Genomic DNA, 25,791 nt, shown 5'->3' with positions numbered 1-25,791 from the left:
ATCAAGAGTAGAGATAACACATTTAGCTTAAAAGGTTATAGGAAACTGTATTTGGATATAATGAGAAGAACGTAATGTTTTTCCAGACAGACACATAATTTTGAAGTTGTTCATATAATGCTTATTTTATGCTTTGTTTCCTTTCACTGTGGTGGATGGTATTGGAAGAATTTCAGTCATAAATGGGACCTTTTCGTCAATCCCCTTACCTTAGGGCTCAGGGAACCATGCAGAAGAGGACACAGAAATATTTTAAGAGAGAGATCACTGGGGGACAAACAGAAACAGTGTCTTACAGACACAATAGAACTGGGGTCCATATGATCTCATAGAGTCTGTGAAAGCATTCACTGGACTTGAACAGGTTCAAACTAGATGTGTTTTCAACACTTAGAGGGACAGTCTTGCATCCTTAACCAAGAAGCTATCTCCAGTTAACAAACACTTGCAAAGACAATATTAGTTTTCTCCAATCTCACAGTCTCAATGGATGTATATGTGTATATATATATGTGTGTATGTGTGTGTGTGTGTGTGTGTGTTATGTACGTGTGTATGTATAAACTACACCAAGTTCAGGCCATATGTCCAGCATTAGATAGCCAACACATTACAAATTCAATGGTGTTTTTGTACTATTTTGTCTTATACCGGCTTTGGAGGACATTATTTTAAGCCCCCTCTCTCTTCCCCTTCTTGCGGTTCCTTCCCCCAATATCCCCCAGATCCATCACTTCCTCTTTCCTCTTCCCAGTGAAGTTCTTTCTTGTACAATACCCGGTCGTGGCACACCAGGCCTCAGCAGGTGTGCCCCCCACAACTGCACACATAAATATCAGAGGTGGAGGAAACAACACACTAGGAGGAAAGGATTCTAAAAGCAGATAAAAGAGTCAGAGACAGTCTCTTCTTCCTCTGTTAGGACTTCCACAAGAAGAACAAACTGAAGAAATATAGCATGTGCAGAGGGCCAAGATCAGTCCCATGGAGTGCTCTGGTAGGTTGATCAATGAGATTAAGCCTAGCCTCTGACCCTTAGCTTTCAGAATCTCTATAGAGCAGTGTTACTCCAGAGATCATCCTGTCCACAGTGCTTAAAGATCACAGTTATGTCACCTCTCCTTCGCCAGCTCAGTGAATCAGCATCAAAGACTGCCTAACAGGTGGATTCATGCTCATTCTGGAGGGACCTGCTTGGACTGTGACAACAGAAACTAAAATCATAAAAAAGAAAATACTTGGAAACATGTCTCCATTGAAATTATGGTTATATAGGAATTTATGTCTATTTAAAATGTTTACTCTTTTTTCGTTTTTTTGTAGTAGTATTTTTAGAAATAATATAATTCTCTACATGGAAATCATAATCAAAAGGTAGATTTATTACATTTTACTCAACACTGATTGCTTCTTTTTATTCTGTTTTCACAAAGAATATTACACAGAAATGTTTCCTTGTTTCCATTATTTTACATTTAATCAATGTTTGCCACACAAATTTATATTTTATGGAATTGAAACTAGAATAATTCTTGTTCTTCTTGTTGAAAATGGACCTGAACCTATCAATTTCTAGTTTTAAAAAGAAGTAATCCTGTGTCCAAGTCACTACTCACATACAATGTGTCATTTAATTACATATGTATGTAGCCATTAAACTTTTCCATCATAATTATTCAAATGTTTTAAGTGGATTACTACCATATATGCTGCACTTTTCACTTAGCTTATTTTGGACTCATTCATGGTAATTCATTGGGTGATAGTTTGTCGCATGAATCTACAGGTTTTTAAGTACTAACACATTATTTTTCAGGGTCTGTAAATTAATACAACTAAGCACCAGGATAGGAATTTTGGCTTCACCCATTCATAATTTTTGAATTGCTTATTTTAAGATTCTGTTACTTTTTGAACATTTGTGATAATTTTATATCATTTTTAATTTACAAATTTCAGATCACTACTAAAGTTATAGGTAATGTATATGAACTGAAAATAAGGCTTCTTTTATTGCCAGTTTTCTGTACTTAAATATACTGTTTTTTGCGCAGTTTTAGTATATTATTTTCTCAACTTATTTATGTATCTAATCCTCAGTCTCTTGGTCATCCTCTCATCTCTTCAATGATTTTGGCTTTAATTCAATGAACTTTTCTATGAGAAACAATCCCCACATTTTCATTCGAATGAAAGAATTTCAAAAATTGAAAATATATGTTCTCATGATAGTTTTGTCACTTGAAGAAAGCAACTGTACAAATACCAAACTGAAAAGCAACATGCATTACCAAATAAACATCCACATCAAAATTCTGAGGGTGGGATATGTTGTGTTAAGAAATGATACAATAAAGGATGAAAGGAATGAGTAATAAAAAGAGAACTGGGTGGGAAGGGGAAGAAAAGAATTAAGAGAGGGAATAAAGGAGAGAAAAAAGAGAGGTGGGCAATGGAAATGAGGGAAAGAGGTGAATAGTATTTTATAATTAATTTGATTATATTATTTCTAAAAATGCTACCACAATATTTTTTATGATACTGATAGTTTATACAACCTTGAATTTTGTCCCAGAGATTGCTGATACGTGGCTCCACTCTCCATTTCTCACTAGTTCAAGTCCAAAGCCTCTTCTAGAATGGATGACACCAATATTTGGAAATATGCCATTCATAAATCTAACTAATTTACTGATTATCACTAGTAAAAGATAATGCACCAAAAATTTGAGAGCTCTGTCATATTGTTATGTGATCATGATCATTATGCTTAATCTTCACTTTCAATCATTTTTTAGTTTTATTAATCAATTCATTCATATAAAATACATGCATATTTTGTTTATTTAGGGAAATACATCACACATGTGGCAAGGCATCCATGTGGAGACCAGAAGACAGCTTGAAGCGTTTGTTTATCTCCTTCCTGAATGTGAGTTTCCAGTGATTAAACTCAAGTTGTCAGCTTGGCTGCAACAACTTTACTTCATGAGCCACCTCACCAGTCACAATTTTATTACAACATTTAATAAGATCTAAGAGAGTTAGAATTGCTTAAAAGGTCATGTAATATTATAACACATGAAGGTTTTATTCTGTACCATTAACTTACTTCAGCATGTTGTATAACCAAAATATCTTTGTAGAACAATACTCTTACCATGTTTTTCCTCAAAATATACTTTTGCTGTGAAATCAAGTTCAATTCTACAAGTGAAAGGTTATAATAAATGATGTTGCCCATTTGCTGAAAGACCTAAATATCTGTATTTGTATCCTGTTTGTTGCCACTAATAGAAAGTTTGTTTGTCTGAAGTACCAGAGAAAATTTTACCTCTTCATTTTTTTGCTTGTTTCTTTTAACAGTCTCATGTGCTTCAAGCTAGCTTCACTCTTGTGAGTATGATTTCCAGCTTTTGACAATCCTACCTTCAATTCCCAAGCCAAAACTACCACTCTTGATTCTCAATGTGAAATTTAAGACAATTTAAAATGAAAATAAGTGATTGAATGCAGGGATAAATTGGCTAGCAAAGCTGGTGGTTTTATATGCAACATAAGGTCATGAACATGTTCCATCCACTGTATTATTTATGCGTGCTTGGGCATTTTACACCATCAGCATGTCTTATTCTTGACTCGATAAGTCTATTATTTTCTTAGTACTATGAATGCTTATTTTCTGAGTGAATTTAGGATGGCTGTCGTTGATTTCAAAATGGAGAATGTCACTGAAGTGACTCTGTTCATCCTGAGGGGTCTAACGGACAATGCTGAACTGCAGATTATCCTGTTCTTCCTGTTTCTAGTTATTTACCTTTTCACACTAATGGGAAACTTGGGACTGATTACAATAGTCATTGGGGACTCCCAGCTGCATGTCCCAATGTACTATTTTCTGAGTGTTTTATCATTCGTAGATGCCTCCTTTTCTACCATTATCACCCCTAAAATGTTAATAGATTTTATGTCAGAGAAGAAGGTCATATCTTTCCTTGGATGTACAACCCAGATGTTTCTTGCTGTCAGTTGTGGAACCACAGAATGCTTTCTCTTGGCTGCGATGGCTTATGACCGCTATGTAGCTATCTATAACCCACTTCTTTATGCAGTGAGCATGTCACCTAGAGTCTACATGTCCCTGATCATTGCCTCCTACATTGGTGGAATTCTGCATGCTTCTATCCACACAGGAGCCACTTCTAGCCTATCTTTTTGTGGATCCAATGAAATTAAGCATTTTTTCTGTGATATCCCTCCTTTACTGGTTATTTCTTGCTCTGACACAAAGGTGAATGAGCTTCTACTCTTCATCTTTGTGAGCTCCATTGAGGTATTCACTATCTTAATTATTATAATCTCCTATAGTTTCATCCTTTCTGCCATTCTGAAGATGCATTCTGCTGAAGGAAGGCAAAAAGTATTCTCTACGTGTGGCTCTCACCTCACTGGAGTGTCCATCTATTATGGAACAATTTTCTTCATGTATATGCGGCCAAGTTCCAATTATGCCTTGGAACATGACATGATAGTGTCCACGTTTTATGCCATTGTGATTCCCATGCTGAATTCCATCATCTACAGTCTCAGGAACAAAGATGTAAAAGAAGCAGTGAGAAGACATTTAGGGAAAAAATTTATGTCTACATAATGAATTTTTCACTTTAAACCCCCAATAAAACACAGATTAATTTCCAGTGCCTTCTTCAATTTCTATTAGTAATTTATTATTTAATTTTAATTGAGCTTTTCTATCCTCAGTTAACATTTTAAGGTAAAGATGAACATTCAAGTCCAAGTGGATCAAAGCCCTAATAAAACCAAACACAATGAACCTGACAGAGGAGAAAGGAGACAGCAGCCATGAACACATTGGCACAGGAGACAACTTTCCAAACAGAACACCAATAGAACAGAAACTAAGATCAAAAATTAATAATTGGGACATCACGAAACTGAAAGATTTCAGAAAGGCAAAAACGCTGTGAATTGAACAAAGCAATAGCCTACAAAATGTGGAAGGATTTCTACCAACTTGACACCTGAGAGAGGACTAAGGTCCAAAATATATAGAGAACTCTAGAAATTAGGTATCAAAAATCAAATAGCCCAATTGAAAATAGGGTACAGATATAAACAGATAAACATTAGAAGAAACTCAAATGGCTGAGAAACACTAAACATTCAGCATCCTTGGTTATCAGGAAAATGCCAATCAAATCTACTTTGATAATCCATTTACACCTTTCAAAATTATGAAAATCAATAATACAAGTGATTTCTCTTATTGGTGAGGTAACCAAAACCCCCAAAGACAAATATTGCATGTATTCACTTATGAGTGGATATTAATAATTGTTAAATAAATTATTATTTTGTTATAATCCACTGACCCAGAGAAATTATAGCTCTAAGGAGGATGCATGAATCTCTCTAGGAATAGGAAAGAGAAAAGATTTTACAGGTCAACTGGAGGCTTGTGGGGAAAGGAGCAAGAGGGCTCAGGTTGATGTGAAGAAAGAGTATAGGGAGAGACACCTGGAACTGAGGAGTATTTGAAGGGTGGTGTGGAAGTCGAGTCCAATGGAAATTTCCTGGAATCTATGAGTGTTACTAGTAAAAGAGGATAAGCAGTTTGAAACAGACATCTTCTGTTGCCCGTAAAAATAGTTTCCAATAGCCAGAATGGGTTGCTTTCAGGTGAGTTGTTGTCAAACAGGGTTCCATGGAGATGCCAAAGGAACCTAGGTTGATACCAGAACAGAGGATTGCTCTCCAAAAATGAATAATCAGAGCCCATTTGCAAGGATAAAATGCACACAGCTTATTGAATGTTGAGAGGTTGAGCTGGTGCCTGCAGAGAGCTTTTACTCCTAGCTTCTTGTCTCTTTCATGGGGAATACAGTTTGCAGGATATGTAAAAAGAAAATGGACTCAAGCCTAGCTACAAAATCCTCAAGCAACAAATATTTCTGCCTGGGACAATGTTGGCACAGAACTTTGTGGGAGTGGTCATCCAATGTGTGATTTAACCTGAGGCCCACCACAATGGTGGGTGATCATGACCTACCTTGCCTGGAGAGCCATAAAATGGGGACTAGATAGCCCAGAGACCTAGGGTCTTAGGGTGAAACTAAATATGACTGTACAAATAACAAAGCAAAAAAAAAAAAGAAAAAACAAAAACAAAACAAAACAAAAAGAAACAACCAAACAAAAGAAGGAGAACACTGATTCCTAATGATATTTTACTTTACTTATAGGTCGTTGTCAATAATCAAGGCATCAGATGGATGTGTGTGCAGAGATTCACAGACAGACATGTGAAGAGAATCTGAACTGAAAGTCTTCATCATTCCGCATTAGAGATTGGAGAATCTGGCAGAAGAAGTAAATGAAAGACTGTAGGAGTCAGAGGCAATGGAAGAAATTACAGGAACATGGCTCATTGAATCAACTAAGCAGGGTTCACATGTGCTCGTAGAGACTTGCGAAGCAAGCACAGGGCTTGTACGGATCTGTACCAGGTCTTCTGTGTATGTTATGGCTGTGAGTTGGTGGTTTTGAGGGACACTTAACAGTGGGAACTCATCCATCTCTTTTTGCCACTTTTCTTCTTATCGGGTTCCAGTCTCTAGAGAAGGGTCTTTGTCTTGCCTTGTAGTATCTTGTTTTTACCACATTTTGTTGTACCTTGGAAGCCTGTTCTCTTTCCTAATAGAAAATGGAGGGAAAGTGGATCTGGGGGAGAGGGGTGGTGTGGAGAACTGGGAGGTATTGAGGAAGGGAAAGCTGTGCTTGATATGTGTTCCACAAGAAAAGAATTTATTTAAAATACAAAAATGAAGATCACATCACATTTCCCCTTAGCCCCATGCCACCTCACCCGCAAGTTCCCAGCTTTTGCCCAGCAATCTTGTCTACTTCCCCTATCCAGGCGGATGACTATATGCTTTTCTTTGGGTTCACCTTCTTAATTAGCTTCTCTAGGATCACAAATTATATGGTCAATGTCCTTTATTTATGGCTAGAAACCAATTATGACTGATCACATACCATGTTTATCTTTTTGGGTCTGGGATACCCCACTCAGGATAGTGTTTTCTATTTCATCCATTTGCATGCAAAATTCACAATGTCATTGTTTTATACTGCTGAGTAGTACTCTAATATGTATATGTTCCACACTTTTTTCATCCATTCTTCCATTGAAGGGCATCTAGGTTGTTTCCAGAGGATGGGGGGAACTTGGGGAAATAGGATGGTTGGGATATAGGAAGGGTGGATACGGGAGCAGAGAAATATATATCCTAATTAAGGGAGCCATCTTAGGGTTGGCAAGAGACTTGACTCTAGAGGGGCACGCAGGTGTCCAGGGAAATATCTCCAGCTAGTACCTTGGGCAGCTGAGGAAAGGGAACCTGAAATGACCCTATCCTATAGCCATACTGATGAATATCTTACATATCACCTTAGAACCTTCATCTGGCGAGGGATCGAGATAGAGACAGAGACCCAATTTGGAGCAACTGTCTGAGCTCTTAAGGTCCAAATGAGGAGCAGAAGGAGGGAGAACATGAGCAAGGAAGTCAGGACCACAAGGGGTGCACCCACCCACTGTGACAGTGGAACTGATCTATTGGGAGCCCACCCAGGCCAGCTGGTCTGGGACTGAATAAGCATGGGATGAAACCGGACTCTCTGAACATGGCAGACAATGAAGGCTGATGAGAAGCCAAGGACAATGGCACTAGGTTTCGATCCTAATACATGAGCTGGCTTTGTGGGAGCCTAGCCTGTTTGGATGCTCACCTTCCTGGACCTAGATAGAAGTGGGAGGACCTTGGACTTCCCACAGGGCAGGGAATTTGGACTGCTCTTCAGTACCTAGAGGGAGGGGGAATGGAGTGGGGGGAGGGGGAGAGGAGTGGGGATGGGGGAAGGGGAGTGGGGGGAGGGGGCGATGTGTGGGAGGAGGGGGAAATGGGAAACGGGGAGGAGGTGGAAATTTTAATTAAAAAAGAATAAAATAAAGAAAAAAATGAAGATCACAGATATCACTGAACTTGTTTCATTTTACAAATGGCCAAAAGCTTTCCCTATTTTTATCTTATTTAGTTCATGCGCTCATCTACATCCATACATATATATATATATATATATATATGCACATATTGATATTAATGTTATTCATTTGCTGTGTTTGAAGTAAGCGAATGACATCTAACAAACTACTTAAACAATAGAAATAATCTTACCACACTTCCAAATGATAGACATGCCAAACTGTGGTTTGTAAGCTGATTTCTTCTGAGGCTGTTCTCTGTCATTTACAATACCAGACAATTTCCACTGTCTCCATATAGTCTTCTCTCTATAAATGCCTACATATTAATCTACCTTGTGCAGATACTAAACAATTAAATAAAGACTTCTATAGATATACTCATTTTATCCCATTGATACTTTAATAACCCTATATAACCATAAAACCAAATTTTATGAAGCACATAGTTATATGTTTATAGTACCATATTTATATCTTACCAGACTTATAAAATAACATCTTATCAAACTAATGGTAAAATATATAAGCTACGAGAGTAGTTTATATTTTTATTTACTCAATGGTGTTCAGCTGAAAACTATTTCCTGTTTCATTTTATCTATGAATTTGCAGCAGTTTAAGCATAAATAGAGATCTTGACACCTCATATTAAATGCTCACTTCCCTGAATTTTATTATCACTGTGCTAATTTGGGAAGATGTATGTCTTCCTGACTTGTTAATCGTCCATTGCACTGACAATATATACATTGCTGAGCCAGGCAGAGGTTTATGCCTGTGTTCTCTTCACCTCTGAGGCTGATGCAAGAAAATGTTTAGTCTGAGAACAGTGTGTTCTCCATGGTAAGATCTTGTAATGACAGTAAGAAATGCTTGAATTTCTGCACAAAGTAGTGGTAATTACAAATGTTTATTTAAATGACACACACACACAAATCCATAGAGTACCATTCTAAAAGTAAGATACAGCTGGCTTTAAGTTACAGTCCTTCTTAGGCTAAGGCTTCTTCCATTTTTATGAGCGTATCCAAAGTACGAATCTCAGTTACCACCCAAGATTAAGTTCTATTTCATTTCAACATCTCACACTCTAAAGTGTTACTATATATGCCAGCACCCTTGTGATCCAACCAAAGGAGTCATTTTTAATTACTCAGGAATAATGATTTCGTTATGAATTAAGACAGAACTCATAAGAATCTTTCACTTTGATTCTCACTTTAATACTTCCTTTACCAGCAAAAAAATCTTAAATAATAAAATATTTAGCTATTTTAAAATCATGCATACATCATTTCATTTTTATTAAAGAGCCCGTTTGAATTGATTAGGAATATATGAAATGAGTTTCATTTCTCTCAATTCTTTGTAGAATTTTATTAGCTACAGAACAAACTGTGTCTATATATTTCCATAGTATGGTGTTATAAAATAAATCTAACATCAAAATTCACTGAGAAAATTGTTCAAGTATAGTATGCTGCTAAAGCAGGTCAAATCCCCAAATCAACTTGAGGATGTTCAGGTCACTTAGCGAAGACTGATGCCCATCCAATATAAAACTAATGAAATTAAGGGTTTTGTAAAATATAAGCACGAGACAGGCCATGGTGCATGAATCTCTAATGGTAAAATAGCAAAAAGTGAATATACAATAATTATGAAAATATGCAATTGAGACAAAAACTGTACAGAAGAGAAAACGATTGTAAAACAATAAAAGATTGTAAAACTGGTCATTATATCTCGGTGAATTTTCATAAACACAAAAAATTTATAAAACTATACTATGTATATATATATAAATCAATGTTGTATGTTAACAAGAAGCAGGGATTGTCTGAATTGACTCATATCAAATTTGTCATAATCTATTGCTTTTACTGAAAACAGTTTATTCAGGAAAGGATCACACTTTTAAATGTAAATTTTCTTTCATGTAAAAATTCACCACTTCATCCTTGATATTGTCACTAATACAGTCATTTAGAAAGTGCATATGAATAATACGTTGTTCCATAGTAGTGAGAAATTATCTGATACTTAATATATTTCAAAAATCTATACATTCTTGTAATTATTAACTATTAATTTCAAATGTGTGTTCTAAATTTAGTTCATAAAAAATAAAACCAGACACACTTCTGTTCTGAAGCTAATAAAATTCTACAATGAATTGAGAGAAATGAAACTCATTTCATATATTCATAATCAAGTCAAACGGGCTCTTTAATCAAAATGAATTGATGTATGCATAATTTTAAAATAGCTAAATATTTTATTTAAGATTTATTTTTTCTTCAATCTCCTTGGGAGAAAACAAAACATTGAACTTTGGTCTTTGAAAGCAGGGCAGGTAATCTTGCTAGAAAATTGATCCCTGAGGAAGACCAGGTGGTGGATGACGCTCAGGGCCCTGATGCTGGCACAGAGAAAAGTCCTGTACTACTCTGCTCTCGTTCACAGTCGTTCCCTGCAATGCTCTTAAATCAAATCTGCCTGAGAAAATTTCTGTTTTGTAGAGACCCAAGAATAATTTCCAGGGTGACTTAACTCTATAAGAATGTTTGGGGAAATAGATGAAAGCATTTATCACATGCTAAATAAATTCTACAGTACAGAAATGTTCATGTCGTTAACTGGATTTCATATATTCTTCGTGAGAAATATTGACAATTAGCATCATTTTACATGCATGATATTAATAGGTTTATTCATTTACTTTGGTTGGTGTTATTTTCCATTCACAAACTTCGGCTCACAGTAAGTATTCTTAAAATTGGCAAAGTTTAGATATGTTAGGATGAAATAAGGGATCTACGAAAGAACCAAGTAAGCTCCTAGCATTTATGCCTTATCCAAGTAAATATCAAGTTATGTGCAGAACAACAGAGTTGATAGAAGTCTCTGAATGATGAATGCAATTTTAGAAGATACTTGCTGATGCATTGACAGGAAGAGAAAGCATGCCATCTCCATTCATGTTTAAACATTTTCAAGTGTCCTATATACATCTATAAAGAGTAAAATCTAAAAAATAAACAAAAGATAATATATAAATTGTTTTCTCCTTTCATTATATCTAGTAAGTAAGTAATCAGAGTTTAATGACTAGCCTTGTACCAGACACACTATCAATATTCATGCTCCTCTGAGCAAAACTTTACAGAAAACAAAACAGTCAACATCAATAATTTGAGTTCTGACAAGTAACTTGATTTTTGCTAGATTCCTCATTTAAAATGAATGCATACCAATACAACATTTATAATATTCTAAAATAACCAAGGTACTATTAAATGAAATACTACCATGATATTTGAACAAAACAGTATGCCTTTTATCATATTCTAGCCAAATATGAGTTGTTACCTATGTCTATCTGTCAATTTTACTTTATCCTTATGCTGTAAAAGAAATATCAACATTAAGCCAACTGAAGTTATAACAATAGCATCGTGTACATTTAAACAAAACTCTTTTTAAAGTTGTACAAGCTGAGACCACCTTTTATTTATTATCTGTTTTAGGATCGTTCAGTATGTATGCTTGGAATTACCCAAACGAGACTGACTTCATCCTCATGGGACTGTCGGATTCCAAGGAGATGGAGCTACCCCTTGCTGTGCTGTTTCTCCTGATATACCTGGTCACTGTGCTGGGGAACATAGGCATGATGCTGATCATTCGCCTCGATGCCCAGCTTCACACCCCAATGTATTTCTTCCTAAGTCACCTGTCATTCCTTGACCTCAGTTATTCAACTGCCATCACACCTAAAACCTTAGAGAACCTGCTGACTTCTACCAAGATTATTTCCTTTGCTGGCTGCCTTACTCAGATGTATGTTTTTGTCCTCTTAGCTGCTGCTGAGTGTTTCCTTCTTGCTTCAATGGCCTATGATAGGTATGTAGCTATCTGCAACCCTCTACACTACCCAATTATCATGTCCGCAAGAGTCTGCAGTGCCCTTCTCACTGGCTCCTATATGATTGGAACTATGGACTCCACTGTTAATATGCTTTGTATGAACACCATACACTTCTGCAGTTCCAAAGAAATTCGTCACTTTTTTTGTGACACATCTCCAATTTTAGCACTGTCTTGCAATGACACACATAACATACAAATTATCATAGTCATCTTCTCTGGCTTCACCTTAATGGTGTCTCTTATTACAATATCTGCATCTTATGTGTCCGTTCTCTGTACTATTTTGAAGATCAATTCCACTTCAGGAAAGCATAAAGCCTTCTCCACCTGTGCCTCTCATCTCCTGGGAGTCACTATCTTTTATGGGACATTAATCTTTACTTATATGAAACCAAGTAAGTCCTACTCCTTGGGAAAGGACCAAGTGGCTTCTGTTTTCTATACAATTGTGATCCCTATGCTGAACCCACTCATTTATAGTCTCAGAAACAAAGAAGTGAAAAATGCTGTCGTTAGAGTTATCAAGAAGAGGGAGAACTCAAGGCAGATAAGTGATTAAACTATTTTTTTCTCTTTAATATTAAGATCTCCCTTGCTTCGTCCCTCTAAGCACACTTGACATTGGTGTGTATATTTAGCTTTCTTTACACAAGCACTGTATTGGCCATTCACAGGAGTGTGATTTCCAAATTTTATCGTACTTGGGAGTCAGAAAACACATTAGTCATGGTTAAAATAAGTATGTGTTTTTGAATGCATGTAGGGTAGAAATTAATGGAATAAATATGTAATTCTTTAACATAAACTCAATGTACTAAATTTTATTTATACCATGGAAAAGATATCTATCATCTATCTACCTACTACTTTTCTAGCATCTGTCTACCTACCTACAATCTGTGTAACATTTTCATCTATCATTGATCTGGCTACCTATCTTCTATTTGTTGGTTTACTGAGTCTTTCTATATACTAAATAAATTCACTTATTCCAAACAAAACTTGTCTATCAAAGTGAATTCTCTGAAATGTAGAGCACAAATTTAGGGTAAGCTATTAAAGGAAATTAAGTTAACAAAACTCTAGTTTCTGTGAGAATTTGGAAAATAATGTTTTTAAGGAATAGAAACACTGTAACAATTGCAGACAGCCAAGTGTAAGCTCATTTAAATCAATAATGGTAAACACATATCTGCATATGACACACAGGAAAAAATCATGTCGTTTTCTTTATATTCTGTCAATACATTCTGCATTCACATAACAGAACTATCTTGCCATTGCCCTTTTTGGGATGAACAGATTCTAGATGTGTGAGGAAAAAAAATCAGGTCTCTAATTTTGTAATATTTTGACATTGATACATTGCAAATTTATCCCTTATATAAGAATATAACATATATTTGGAAACCATGTAATTCTGAGACATATCAAATACCTCTGGCATACTATTTCACTGTCTTTTATATTGTTACGTTAGGACTCTTCATTGAAAATTAATATCTTAATTAAAATATAGATATGCTTTTTATTTTTACATTTACAAAAGACACAAATAAAAGCAAATAATTGAAAATAGGTGGTTTGTTATGTATTTTCTGGAATATACAGCACAAATATAGAGTAAGTTGTTAAAAAGAATTAAGTTAAAAAACTGGAATAATCATATTCTAATTGTATTTAAGACATAGTCCATTTGGAAAAAATAATGACCACTCCTATTAATAGCTTTAGGCTCTAAAATGAACTGACCTTGTAGCGATCTATTGCTTTTGTTTCATAAAATGTACATTTCTCTGTCTTTTAAATATTTATGCTATAAACATATATTAGTTCTTCTGCCATCTATACTCAGAAAAATTTGCTATTTCAGTGACCATAGGTTAATACCGATATTCATAAATGACAAAAGTATTCAGAATAAAAGTCTATAATTCTTTAGTCCTAAATGAGACATCTGTATTTCCTATTTCAAGGCTGAAGAAATACCCTACCAAAGGTTGAATAAAAAGAGACAGAGAATAGAGAATTGATAAGAACTGCCTTTCTCTGAATATAAAAAAATTTGTAATTATGGACTCACAGCAGCTCTGGCTAGCTGCTTAAGAAATTCATAAGACTGAGAATATCAGTACTTCATCCTTTGTGGAGAAAGACTTTCATATTTTATCCCATGCATTGAACTTAGAATACTTTCAAATATTGGCCTGTTATTTGAAGTTCAAAACAGCATTTGACATAGATTTCTGCCTAGCAACTAAACACTCAGATAATAAAATGTATATAGTTAATTATCAAACTTTTGTTTATTCTAAACAAGACATATAAATAATGTTTTACATTTTATATAGACACTTACACATCTCCTTATATATTCTTTCTAAAACCTTAATAATATTTAATTTTTCTCATCAACATAATAAATGAAGTGTTCTTTCCATGTTTTCCAATGAACAGTGACAAAATATAAACAAAAGAGTAAAATTAAGCTACAAAACAAAAAAATTGACTGTCCGTAGTATATTCATTTCATCTAACAGTTAATAAAAATGTTTTTTCTAAGCATTTAATGAAACTTTCTCCAAATTTTATCATATGATATGATATGAAGCCATTCTTAAAAGACAGATGACAGAAAATAACAATTTTTTTAAACATACCAAACTAGATAAAATCATAAGCCAACAACAAAATACACCAAAGGAAGAATATAAAGATATGATAATTTAATAAAACACTTTCACACTATGAATGAACCATGAAATAAATCAGTGTGATTTTCCAGATCTTTGGGGATATAGTCAATACAGCTCTAAGAACAAACGTTATAGATGTGAGTGTTTATGTTTATACAAATAGATCAGTCCTACCTTCAGCTTCCTGAAAAAACTTTGTGTTGAAAGTGGAACATTATTAAACCAGCAACTCATAGCACATAAAATACTTAGAATATGTGAGTTTTAAGTCCTGACACCTAAATGATATTTCTATGTTATCTCCTTTAAGGTTCAAGGTTTTTTAGGAAGAAGGTATAGAATATAAGAGCCAGGGAATGAGGATGTGTCTGATGAAAACCTGAACATGATATGACTTTTGTACTTATAAACTCACTGCACCCAAGACTGTATACACACTACTGGACCTATTATCATCTCATCGAGAAGGTTGGAAAGAGCTTATAAGACCCTACCCCTTAATGAGGAGGTACAGAAAGTTTATATTTGTTGTAACTCTCAGGAAATCATATTCCAGAGTAGTAGTCATCAGTAAATTGCCTTTGCTCAAGAAAATAAGCCCTGCAGACATTCATAAATGTAATCCTAATTAAACTAAATCCTAATTAAGTGTATCACAACAAAAAAGGCATGTAAATGGGACGACATGCTAATCAGGACAAATGCTCTGAGAATGAGAAGAAAGACTATAATAGAGGATAATATAATCAAAGTACATTATGTGTGTGCAATAAAATGGTAAAATAATTGATAAAGAAAGTTAAAATGTGTATGATCATAGAAACAATAGCAAAAGAAAATTACCCTAATATTCAGAAATACCATCCTAAATATACGCTGGCAGAACCACAGGCACTCTCTGTCAGAAAGAGCTACATACTTATTCTACAACACCTTCAGGATAGTGAACCATGCAACAAACTGGTGTCAAATCACAGATGAATGGAAGATAAAGTCTGTCACCTATGTACAGTTCAGTATTCTACAGACGTTAGAAGGACCCAGAACTCTTGCTTACTGATGACATAAAATGCACATTAAAAGAGGTATCATGTCAAGTGAAATAAGTGAGAGAAAGCCAAGTATTGTATTTCTCGTATGTGGAATTAAGAGAGAAACAAACATGAAATTAAAAGGACACTCTTGGGGCAGATGATGGTAACCACTGGCAAGAATAGTGGGGATGGACACAAGGAATGGAGGAAGAGAAAGTTAAGATGATCACATTATATACATGTGTGAAATTTCATAGTGCAAACTGCTGTTGATATAATGTATACTAATACAATTAAAAGGTAAAATTTGAAAAATAAGGTTATCCTCGATGATTGAGATATAAAATAAATATAATTTAGTAGTAATAATAATTCAAGAAAGAAGGAAATTTTAGGTATGGAGCTTTGAAAATGGCATTATTGTGTAGTTTGACATGTTGTGTTCTACAGTGACTACATGTTGTTAAAATATTGACTTTGCTATCATGATGTGGACTTCATGCAATCAACACTGACAAAAAAATATCAATGAACATATCCAAGTAGAACATTTTGAAGTTATCTGGCATTTAGAATGTATACTAAGATTCATGTGGAAAGTCAACCTTAGCTTCTCAGTTACTTGAAATCATCAAGTTGACCTGTTTGCCCAACAGTTAAATGCTGGTTTCTACAAACTACATTGTTTAGTCAGTAAAGATAAGATCCATTTAACAAATAGCATTGGTCATACAAAGTTCATTCAAAATATAATACATGCAAAAAATGTCTCTATCCATAATATTAAAACATTGCCTGACTCTGGGGTATGTGTATATGTGTACCGCCTTCTAAAGGACTCAATGATACATATAAAGAATTTTATTTCACCAACACTTGATGCCAGATTAGCAGGTGTCTTTTACCCCAGTTATCTCTGAGAAAAATGCCTTATTTTCATTTTTATTCTTCACTCTTGGAAAATATTCTTCAAAAACTATTTAGCTTTATTTAAATTATAGTTTATATCAGTTTATTCTGATTTAAGGCATGATATAACCTGATCCCGTACAAATTAAGTATGTGTTTTTTTAATGGTTAGTAATTTTTAATTTTGTGTCTCATCTGTTATATTAATGAAATGAAAATATATCATAAGCAGGCTGTAGAAATGAGGCATGCTGAAATAGTATTGTAGCTTATAGGTTTTAATGAATACAGTTTATTTTTATAGAATCATTCCAATAAATACTTATAACAGTAAAATTCTTTTTTCTTCTGAATTAATAAAAGATGACTGCATACAAACACTAAACATTGCATATATATCATTAGAAGAGAAGAATTGCTCATTTTATTCACTGCGGGGTTTCTAAAAAATGGAAACTTTGGCTCAATTACTCGATGAGCTTTCTTTCTTGAAGGCCTGCCAAACTTGCTTAAAAATTGGACTGGCCCCCGAGGACGACCATGGGCTACATGATGCTCGGCACCCTTCTATAAATTTCTGTATGATTATTGGGTAGAAAGGAAGGGCATAGACTGCTCTACTGGGGCTCATCAGAGATTCTAGCACTCATTTTGTTCATAGTCACTGTGAGTTTTCTAGTTCAACAAGACAGAATAAGACTGTTTGACAGACTTTCCTTACCCTTTAAAGAAAATGGATATATGGATATCTGGAAATATCAAGGAAAATTTTGAAAGTTGTCAAAATTTTATGCATATGATATTGAAATCTCTGTCTGTAGTTGTTTCTCAACAACTTGACTCACAGTAAGTACTCTGATATTTATAAGAACTTAGAACTGTTAAAAAAAAATCAAGGTGCTTATTGTATAACTGTTTGCACACCCTGAGATTAGAACTTTCACAAGGACTGTCAGGATTTCTGACAAAATAACTAATGACATGATATTCTAAACATAATATTTTGAAACTCTATTTTCCCTGTAACTTTGATTTTGAATTTCTTGGGCAGATAATCTTTTCATGGATAGTCACAAGTCTTATTGCTGTCAAAAGACTTCTGGAAAAGGGATAAAATAGAGATTTATTAGTAAAGAGAGATGATTCATATTTTAAGAAAATGAAGAGCAAATAGCACTTTGAAATGTTTTTCTACCTTTATTTATTGAATAGTCAAGAGTCTTGTCTAGATTTCAATCACTAAGTGTAAAGAACAGAACAGAATGACAAGCATGTCATATAGTCAGAATATATACAGATAATCAACAGGCATTTGAACCAAATACTCAGTAGTTATTTAATATTCTGCACTTTGTTCCTCGTTGCAAATGGGATGAGTTTTGTTGAAAACATAAAGAAGTCCATTATCTTTATTACATAATTAATAAATATTATGCTTATCTTTTTGACATTTCTTTTAAAAAGCAACACCATAAAAAGCTATATCATATTTGAAGCAACATAAATCAGTTATTGATTTTAAAACATACATAAAATATTTTATTGACAGTCATTCAACGTAAATATCACTTTTAATTCCTGAACAGTTTACGATAGCTCACAATGAATACTTGGAATTACACGCTTAAGCCTGATTTCATCCTCATGGGGCTGACAGATTCCAAGGAGATCCAGCTGGTCATCTCTGTGACTTTTCTCCTGATATACCTGCTCACTGTGCTGGGGAACATAGGCATGATACTGATCATTCGTCTAGATGTCCAGCTACACACTCCGATGTATTTTTTTCTCACCCACCTGTCATTCCTTGACCTCAGTTACTCAACTGCCATCACACCTAAAACCTTAGAGAACCTGCTGACTTCTACTAAGAATATTTCCTACGTGGGCTGCTTCACTCAAATGTACTTTTTCGTCCTTTTGGCTGCTACTGAGTGTTTCCTTCTGTCTTCCATGGCCTATGATCGGTACGTAGCTATCTGTAACCCTCTGCACTATTCAGTCGTTATGTCCAGCAGATTCTGCAGTACCCTTCTTGGTGGGTCATATGTGCTTGGAACTCTGGATGCCACTGTCAATATGTTATGTATGGCTACATTGAATTTCTGCAACTCTAATATCATTCAGGACTTTTTTTGTGACACATCCCCACTTATAGCCTTGTCTTGCAGTAACACACATGATATTGAATTCATTATATTTATTTTTGCTGGTTCTACTCTATTGATGTCCCTTATCACAATATCTGCATCTTACATGTCCATTCTTTCTACTATTTTGAAGATCAATTCCACTTCAGGGAAACAAAAAGCCTTCTCAACTTGTACTTCTCATATCTTGGCAGTCACCGTATTTTATGGAACCATGATCTTCACGCATTTAAAGTCAAATCAGTCTTTCTCCTTGGGAAAGGATCAAGTGGCTTCTGTGTTTTACACCATTGTAATACCCATGCTGAATCCACTCATCTATAGTCTTCGGAACAAAGAAGTAAAATGTGCTGTCAGTAGAGTTATAAAGAAGAGAGAGAGAACTCTGGGCACGTAAGAAAACAATTGCACTAAGAATATAATTTTCCTTTATTTGAATTATCGCCCTGGTCTCTCCATCTAAAAATTAAAAAAAGTTTAACTTCATTATTTTTGTGGAGTTTTAGTTATACAGACATTTCTTGGCAATTTCTAGATATGTGTTTCGAAAAGTACATTTTATAGTGGCAAATGAAATACTTGCTATTCATGGTTTAATTATCTGATTTTTTGTCAACCAATATAAAAAATAAAATTTGATTACAGTTCTTAAAATTTTACCCTGTACAAATCTTATTATTACATAATGAGTAAGACAACATTCAGTGACCACAGTGTCAGGTGGCATCCTTTCTAATATGATTCAGTAAATTTCATAGATCATTTAATTCTCAATTTCATCAGCAACAGAGGAGAATAATTCCAAAACAATGTTTTATGATGATGTATGAAATCCATTTGAGGAAACAATCACTAATGGCAGCTTTAACATTATAAGCATATTGGTTTACATGAAGCAATTTTGCTTGTATATACAGTCTTTTGACTTATGTTTTAGAAATTATTTCTGGTTATGCTTAATCACAAAGAATTATCTGAAAAGGAATACAATCTTATTTTAAAGTTTGAGTTCAAAGTTAATTAATGAATACATCTAAGTTAAAGACAAATATTGGTTGCAATTCAGAACTGACATTTTCCTGAATAGAAATCCTGTAACAATTGTTGATATTCTGGCACATGTTCTTCTCAGTCTACTAATGAGCACGTGTGTCTCTGTATGATGGACAGACACAAAATTCTTGTTGTTGCCCCCATCCTTTGCCTCAGCCTTCTTCATCCATTGTTTATGGACAACTGTAACTAGACTGCTAGTTTATTTTTAAAACATCTCATATTTTGTAATCCATTTGCTACCACTTGTTTTCCATGAATGTGGAGTCAGCACACTATTCTCTTCTTAAATTATTTTGAATATTACATATCAAAAATTTATCAGGTCAGAAATATGCATGTTATAATACCCTTGGGAATGTTTTCTGTTACTTCTTTTGGAAACAAAATCATTCTCAAATTGTCAAATAGTTTCTTATTTACCCATCATCCTTGATCTAATTTATATAATTTTCAAAGTTATTTAAAAATAAACTTTTGAGAGTAGAGCTGAGAAATGCAATTTCTGGACAAAATTCAGCTCTTGAGACCACAATATAATAACAGCAGTGGATGTCTTCGCTGGCCTGTCATCGAATGGTCTCCTCAGTCTTCACACATTGAGAGAGGAAGAGCTCAGCGTTGTCTAAACTTCCACCCTGAACTATTTGCTTCTGATGTATTCAGGAAACAGAAAATCATTGCCTGAAATTTACTACAAACTTGTGAACCTAAAAAGCTCAAATGTATAACCCCAATGGCAATGATTACATTAAATTGATCACAAAAGAAAAACAAAAAATAGGCTTTAGGAAAGAAACCGACAGAAAGGAGACAGAATGATGGAGATGGGAGAGAAATGAATTGTGGGGAGACAGCATAATAAGAGTCTATACATATATATGCCAAAAACATTTTTATTTTAAAAAATCTGAAATTGAAAGAAAAAATGCCATTCAATGATTGATATATTTATTGCATCTAGAAATAATTAATTTTTAACATAAAATTGACCATAAATTTATACTTGTTGCACTATTAGTATTTTCCATTAAAGTACTATCATATCTGATATTATTATAGTTATAATGTTATATTCTACAACAATTGTCAGAATTGTCTTGCTTCTAACTAAACATTATTTTAGAAGATATATTTTGTTTTTAAAGTTTTTTATTTTTGTTTCTATTCGCTAGTTTTGAATACTTCAAAACTTATAAATCATCTGATTAACTCATAAATTATTAGTTTATATGTCAATATGGACTACTAATGTAAAGCTACATTTAGTTATTCTTAAATTGTTCTAAGTGTTTTAAGTCAAGTGCAAATACTCTAAAATAGATAACTTTACAATTGTTAATGTATTCAAGTTATCGTCGAATCTAATCAAAACTAAATATCTATATATTTCTATACCTTAGTTATCACTTTTAAATATTGCCTTTACTCTAAAGAAATTACATGCGCAATTATTCTTAGTTTTATTTTAGAATCCTAGGATCTACAAATATTGTTTTCCAATTTGTTCTTGTTTGCATTAAAAATAAGAATTAAATAAGCACTATTACTAACTCATTATTTTGGCTTATCTATAATAACTAATGTGTTGTCTTCCTTTATACTCTCCATCTGAAATTTTGAGACAAGGTGTCTCACTGAACCTAGAACTCATCAGGACGGCTAGACTAACTGGCCAGCCTTTACCCATATACTTCACATCTTTGGTGTCATTAATATGTGGGTAACATGCATATGTCTGGAATTTTTTTTAACATGGGTAATGTGATCCATATTTGATCCTGCATGCTTATATGGGAAACAATTCACAGACTGAGCAATCTCACATGCATTCATAAATATTACATATAAGCAATAAAACTTATCTCTTTGATTTCAATTTAGGAAACAGAATCTGTAATATGTAGATAATTATTATGTTATTATAGTCTAACAGAAATAAGATTCTCTTAACTTCATTATTAGAATATTAGAAAAGAACTTTTTATATTGTTGTCATAAAATTGAGAATACAAAAAAAAAAATTAATATTGTTGCTGCTAAATTAGAAATATTTGTATTTGTCCCATAATTTCAATATTACATCTTCACTTGCTCTGGTCCTTATGAAATGCTAACATATTCTCAATATAACAGTTCATGTCACTATGTCATAAAATGTTTATATTTTATAAATATAATTTTTAGAAATACTGTAATATATCTGAGAAAATATTGTTCTTGCTTCTTAAAATCCTTGTGTAAGTTGTTTGTGATGTGACATGTTTGTATTACCAGTACTTATATTTTTGAGGAAGGAGAATTGTCATTCATATGATAACATGTTAAAAAATATAAAGAGAAATAGGAATCTCTGTTCAGGGCAAGCACATTTTAAAAATTAATACTAATAGATAAACCAATACAAAACAAGAAAACAAAAATATCTTTGTGATTAGGTCATCATTTTGAAAAATATTTGCTGGGATGAAAAGATATATGATCACCAGTAAAATGCTAATCACAAACCTGGCATCAAATCTGATGCCCTTAGCTCACAGATGGAGAAATTACACTGCCATATGTTTTCACATAACTATCCTATGCATGAAGTGATGTGGTCCTGCACATGTCCTACCGAACACTCAAATAAAGAAACAAAAACTTCTAGTATAGATATGGGGATAGGGATTATTATGCATTGTTAATGAGAGTATAAATATAGCCATAATTAGAATTGGAATATAAGTTTAAAAATTAAAGTTATCATATAGTCCTGTTATATGATAGTGGGGTATTACCTGAAGCAATTGGTCATCAAACACCATAGTCAATTAATGGAACCAGACTAGAAATGGATAAAAAAAATCTGGTATACACATACAGAGAAATATGTGGATATTAGATGGACCAATCCAATTGTTTTCTACAAAGGATTATAAATAGTCTTAAAGATATAAATATTACATGGTATATAGATTTTCATTGTGATCATAAGATAATTTGGACTAGACCAGTGAAAAGATACTAAACTACAAAAAGAGTTTTGTATACAGCAAGATTCAATTTTAGAAATTAAAATGTTTCCAGGAGTTAATCATTTCAATTCGTTGCTGGTTGAAGCCTCTGGTGGCAATGGGGCTAGGCAATGACCTATGCACACAGATGAATATCATTAAGAATCATTTTTTTGACTTTTTTCTTATTTTCAGTCATGATTGCTTGTATCTTATGTCTCTGGACTGTCTACCCTCTGGGACATAGCCCATAAGTTTGGGTATGTTGTACATTCATTTTCATTGAACTGTAAGAAGTTTTTAATGTTTTTAATTTCTTTCTTTATTCCTTGTCCCAGTGTTGATCAGTAGTGAGTTGTTCAATTTTCATGAGTTTGTAGGTTCTCTTTTGTTTTGATTTTTATTAAAATCGAGCTTTAATCCATTCTGGTTGGGTTTACTTCAGTTTTTTTTTTTTTTTCCTGAACAAATAGGAGTTAAGTTTTGGAGAATATTCTGTGAGGTGCTGATAAGGTATATTCTTTTTTGTTTGCATGAAATGTTTTTTTAGATATCTATTAGTTCTATTTGCCTCATAGTATTTGTTAACTCCATCATTTTTTTTTGTTTAGTTTCTGTATGGATGATGTGTCCATTGGTGATTTGGGATATGGATGTCTCCTACAACTAATGTGTGAAGTTCAATATGTGACTTAAGAGCTTTATAATTTTTTTTTTTTTTTTTTTTTTTTTTTTTTTACAAATGTGAGCAACCTTCTGTTGGGGTGTAGATACTAAGATAAGAATTGCAAAGACCTTTAATGTACTTTTCCTTGATAGGTAGGAAATGTCCTTCTCTGTTTCTTTTGATTAATTTTTGTTGGAAGTCTATTTTGTAACATATTAGAATGACTACACCAGTATGTTTCTTATGTCCAATTTGCTTGGAAAATCTTTTTCCAAACATTTAGCCTGAGGTAGTGTCTATTTTGGTGCTGAAATATATTTCTTTTTTTATTATTATTATTAAAAATTTCCACCTCCTCCCCTCCTCCCATTTCCCTCCCTCATTCCCCATTTTCCCTCCCCCATCCTCCCACTTCCCCTCCCCCTGCTTCTCCAGTCCAAAGAGCAGTCAGGGTTCCCTGTCCTGTGTGAAGGCCAAGGTCCTCCTCCCTCCTTCCAGGTCTAGGAAGGTGAGCATCCAAACAGAATACATTGGGGCTGATCTAATGGGAGCTCACCAAGGCCAGCTGAACTGGGACTGATGGAGCATGTGATGAAACCAGACTCTCTGAACATGATGGACAATGAGTGCTGATTGAGAAGCCAAGGACAATGGCACTGGGTTTTGATCCTACTGCATGTACTGGCTTTGTGAAGTATGTTTCTTACATACAACGGAAGGTAGATCATGTCTTGGATCCATTCTGTTAGCCTGTGTCATTTTAGTGAGGAATTGAGTACACTGATACTGAAAGATATTAATGACCAATTATTATTAATTCCTGTTATTTTGATGTTGTGTTGTGGTTGTTAGGGTGTGTGTATATATGTTTGTGTTTACTTTCTATGGATTTTGTTAATGTGAGGTAATTTATTGTCTGTGTCTTCATGGGTTAATGAACTTGTGTGGGTGGGAGTTTTCCTTCTAATACCTTCTATGTGGCTGGATTTGTCAGTGGATATGCCAATTTGACTTTGTCAAGAAATACCTAGTTTTTTCCATTTATGGCGACTGAAAGTTTTCCTGGGTATAGTATGGGCTGAAACTCATGGTCTCTTAAAGTCGGTGAGACATCTGTCCATGCCCTTCTGTCATTTAGAGTCTCCATTGAAAAGACAGGTATTCTAATGGGTCTACATTTACATGCTACTTGGCCTTTTTCCTTTGCAATTTTTAATAGTGTTTCTTTGAGCTTTATGTTTAGTGTTTTGATTATTATTTGACATGGATACATATTTCTCACCCAATATATTATGCATTCTATAAGCTTTTTGTACCTTTATTAGAATGTCCGTTAGGTAAGAAGTTTTTATTCTATGATTTTGTGGATTATATTTTCTGGGACTTTGATCTGTGATTCCTTCCACTCCAGTATTCTCAGGTTTTGCTTTTCATGGTGTCACAGATTTCTGCATGTTTTGTGTCAGGAAAATTTTAGCTTTAATGTTTTTTTTCGACAGATTAATTTATTTCCTTTATTGTATTTTCAGTGCTTGTGATTCTCTTTTCCATCTTCTGTATTCTGCTGTTGATACTTGCATCTGTAGTTCCTATTTGCTTACCCAGATATTCCTTTTGTGTTTTATTTATTGTTTCTATTTTCATTTTCTGGTCTCAAAAAATTTTCTTTACCAGTTTCTTTGTTTTTTCTTTGTATTCTTTAGGGATTTACTGATTTGTTCCACTGTTGTGTTTGTCTTTTCCTCAATTTCTTTAAGGTATTTTCCCTTTAAGGACCTCTATCATCTTTATAAAGTTGGTTTTTACATTCTCTTCATAATCTTTAGCTTTGTTGTATTGTTCAGATCTTGTTGTCATAGGATAACTGGGATCTGTTGGTGCCGTCATTGCTTTTCTGTTCTTTGGTTTATACATTGGCCTTTAAGCATCTGGATTTGGGATGATTATAGTTCTACGTGTTGGTTCCTGAATTTGTCTTTGTTTGATGACTTTTTTCCCCCTTGGTTTCTGCTTTCCCTCTGTTCATAGCGTTGTGTCCAGTCTTCAGTAGGCTGTCTTAGTGGTACTTTTGCAACCTGCAATACCTTTCTGGATTTGGTTATCAATATTGCTTATACAGTTCCAATTAACAATGTGACCTTTGGGTCCTGGATAACTATTTTGTCTCTCGGATTCCTAGTATGGCATGGCTTCCAGCACAGCATAAGTTTTCTGCCAAGTTGTGGGATGTGAAAGGAACTCAGTGGAGGAGTTGCTCTTGGTAACTGTCATGTCAGCTCTAGGAA

General features: G+C 34.0%; 3 protein-coding genes across 3 annotated transcripts; all 3 read left to right on the top strand.

Annotated features, from left to right (window-relative positions):
* The first annotated feature begins 3,718 nt into the window (after positions 1 to 3,718).
* LOC130863090 (olfactory receptor 141-like) lies at positions 3,719 to 4,651 on the top strand. The gene has a single exon (XM_057753018.1). It carries the CDS (start codon positions 3,719 to 3,721, stop codon positions 4,649 to 4,651), a length of 933 nt encoding a protein of 310 aa, XP_057609001.1.
* A 6,958-nt stretch (positions 4,652 to 11,609) lies between these two features.
* LOC130863084 (olfactory receptor 8H1-like) lies at positions 11,610 to 12,560 on the top strand. The gene has a single exon (XM_057753008.1). The coding sequence runs from the start codon at positions 11,610 to 11,612 to the stop codon at positions 12,558 to 12,560; it is 951 nt and encodes a 316-aa protein (XP_057608991.1).
* Positions 12,561 to 18,242: 5,682 nt separating this feature from the next.
* LOC130863077 (olfactory receptor 8H1-like) lies at positions 18,243 to 19,187 on the top strand. Its single transcript, XM_057752996.1, has one exon. It carries the CDS (start codon positions 18,243 to 18,245, stop codon positions 19,185 to 19,187), a length of 945 nt encoding a protein of 314 aa, XP_057608979.1.
* The last annotated feature ends 6,604 nt before the right edge of the window (positions 19,188 to 25,791 follow it).

Source organism: Chionomys nivalis, chromosome 2 (assembly GCF_950005125.1).
Source record: "Chionomys nivalis chromosome 2, mChiNiv1.1, whole genome shotgun sequence".
Classification (NCBI taxonomy): Eukaryota; Metazoa; Chordata; class Mammalia; order Rodentia; family Cricetidae; genus Chionomys; species Chionomys nivalis.
Note: the sequence above shows the minus strand (reverse complement) of the source record. Positions and strands in the feature narration are given on the sequence as shown.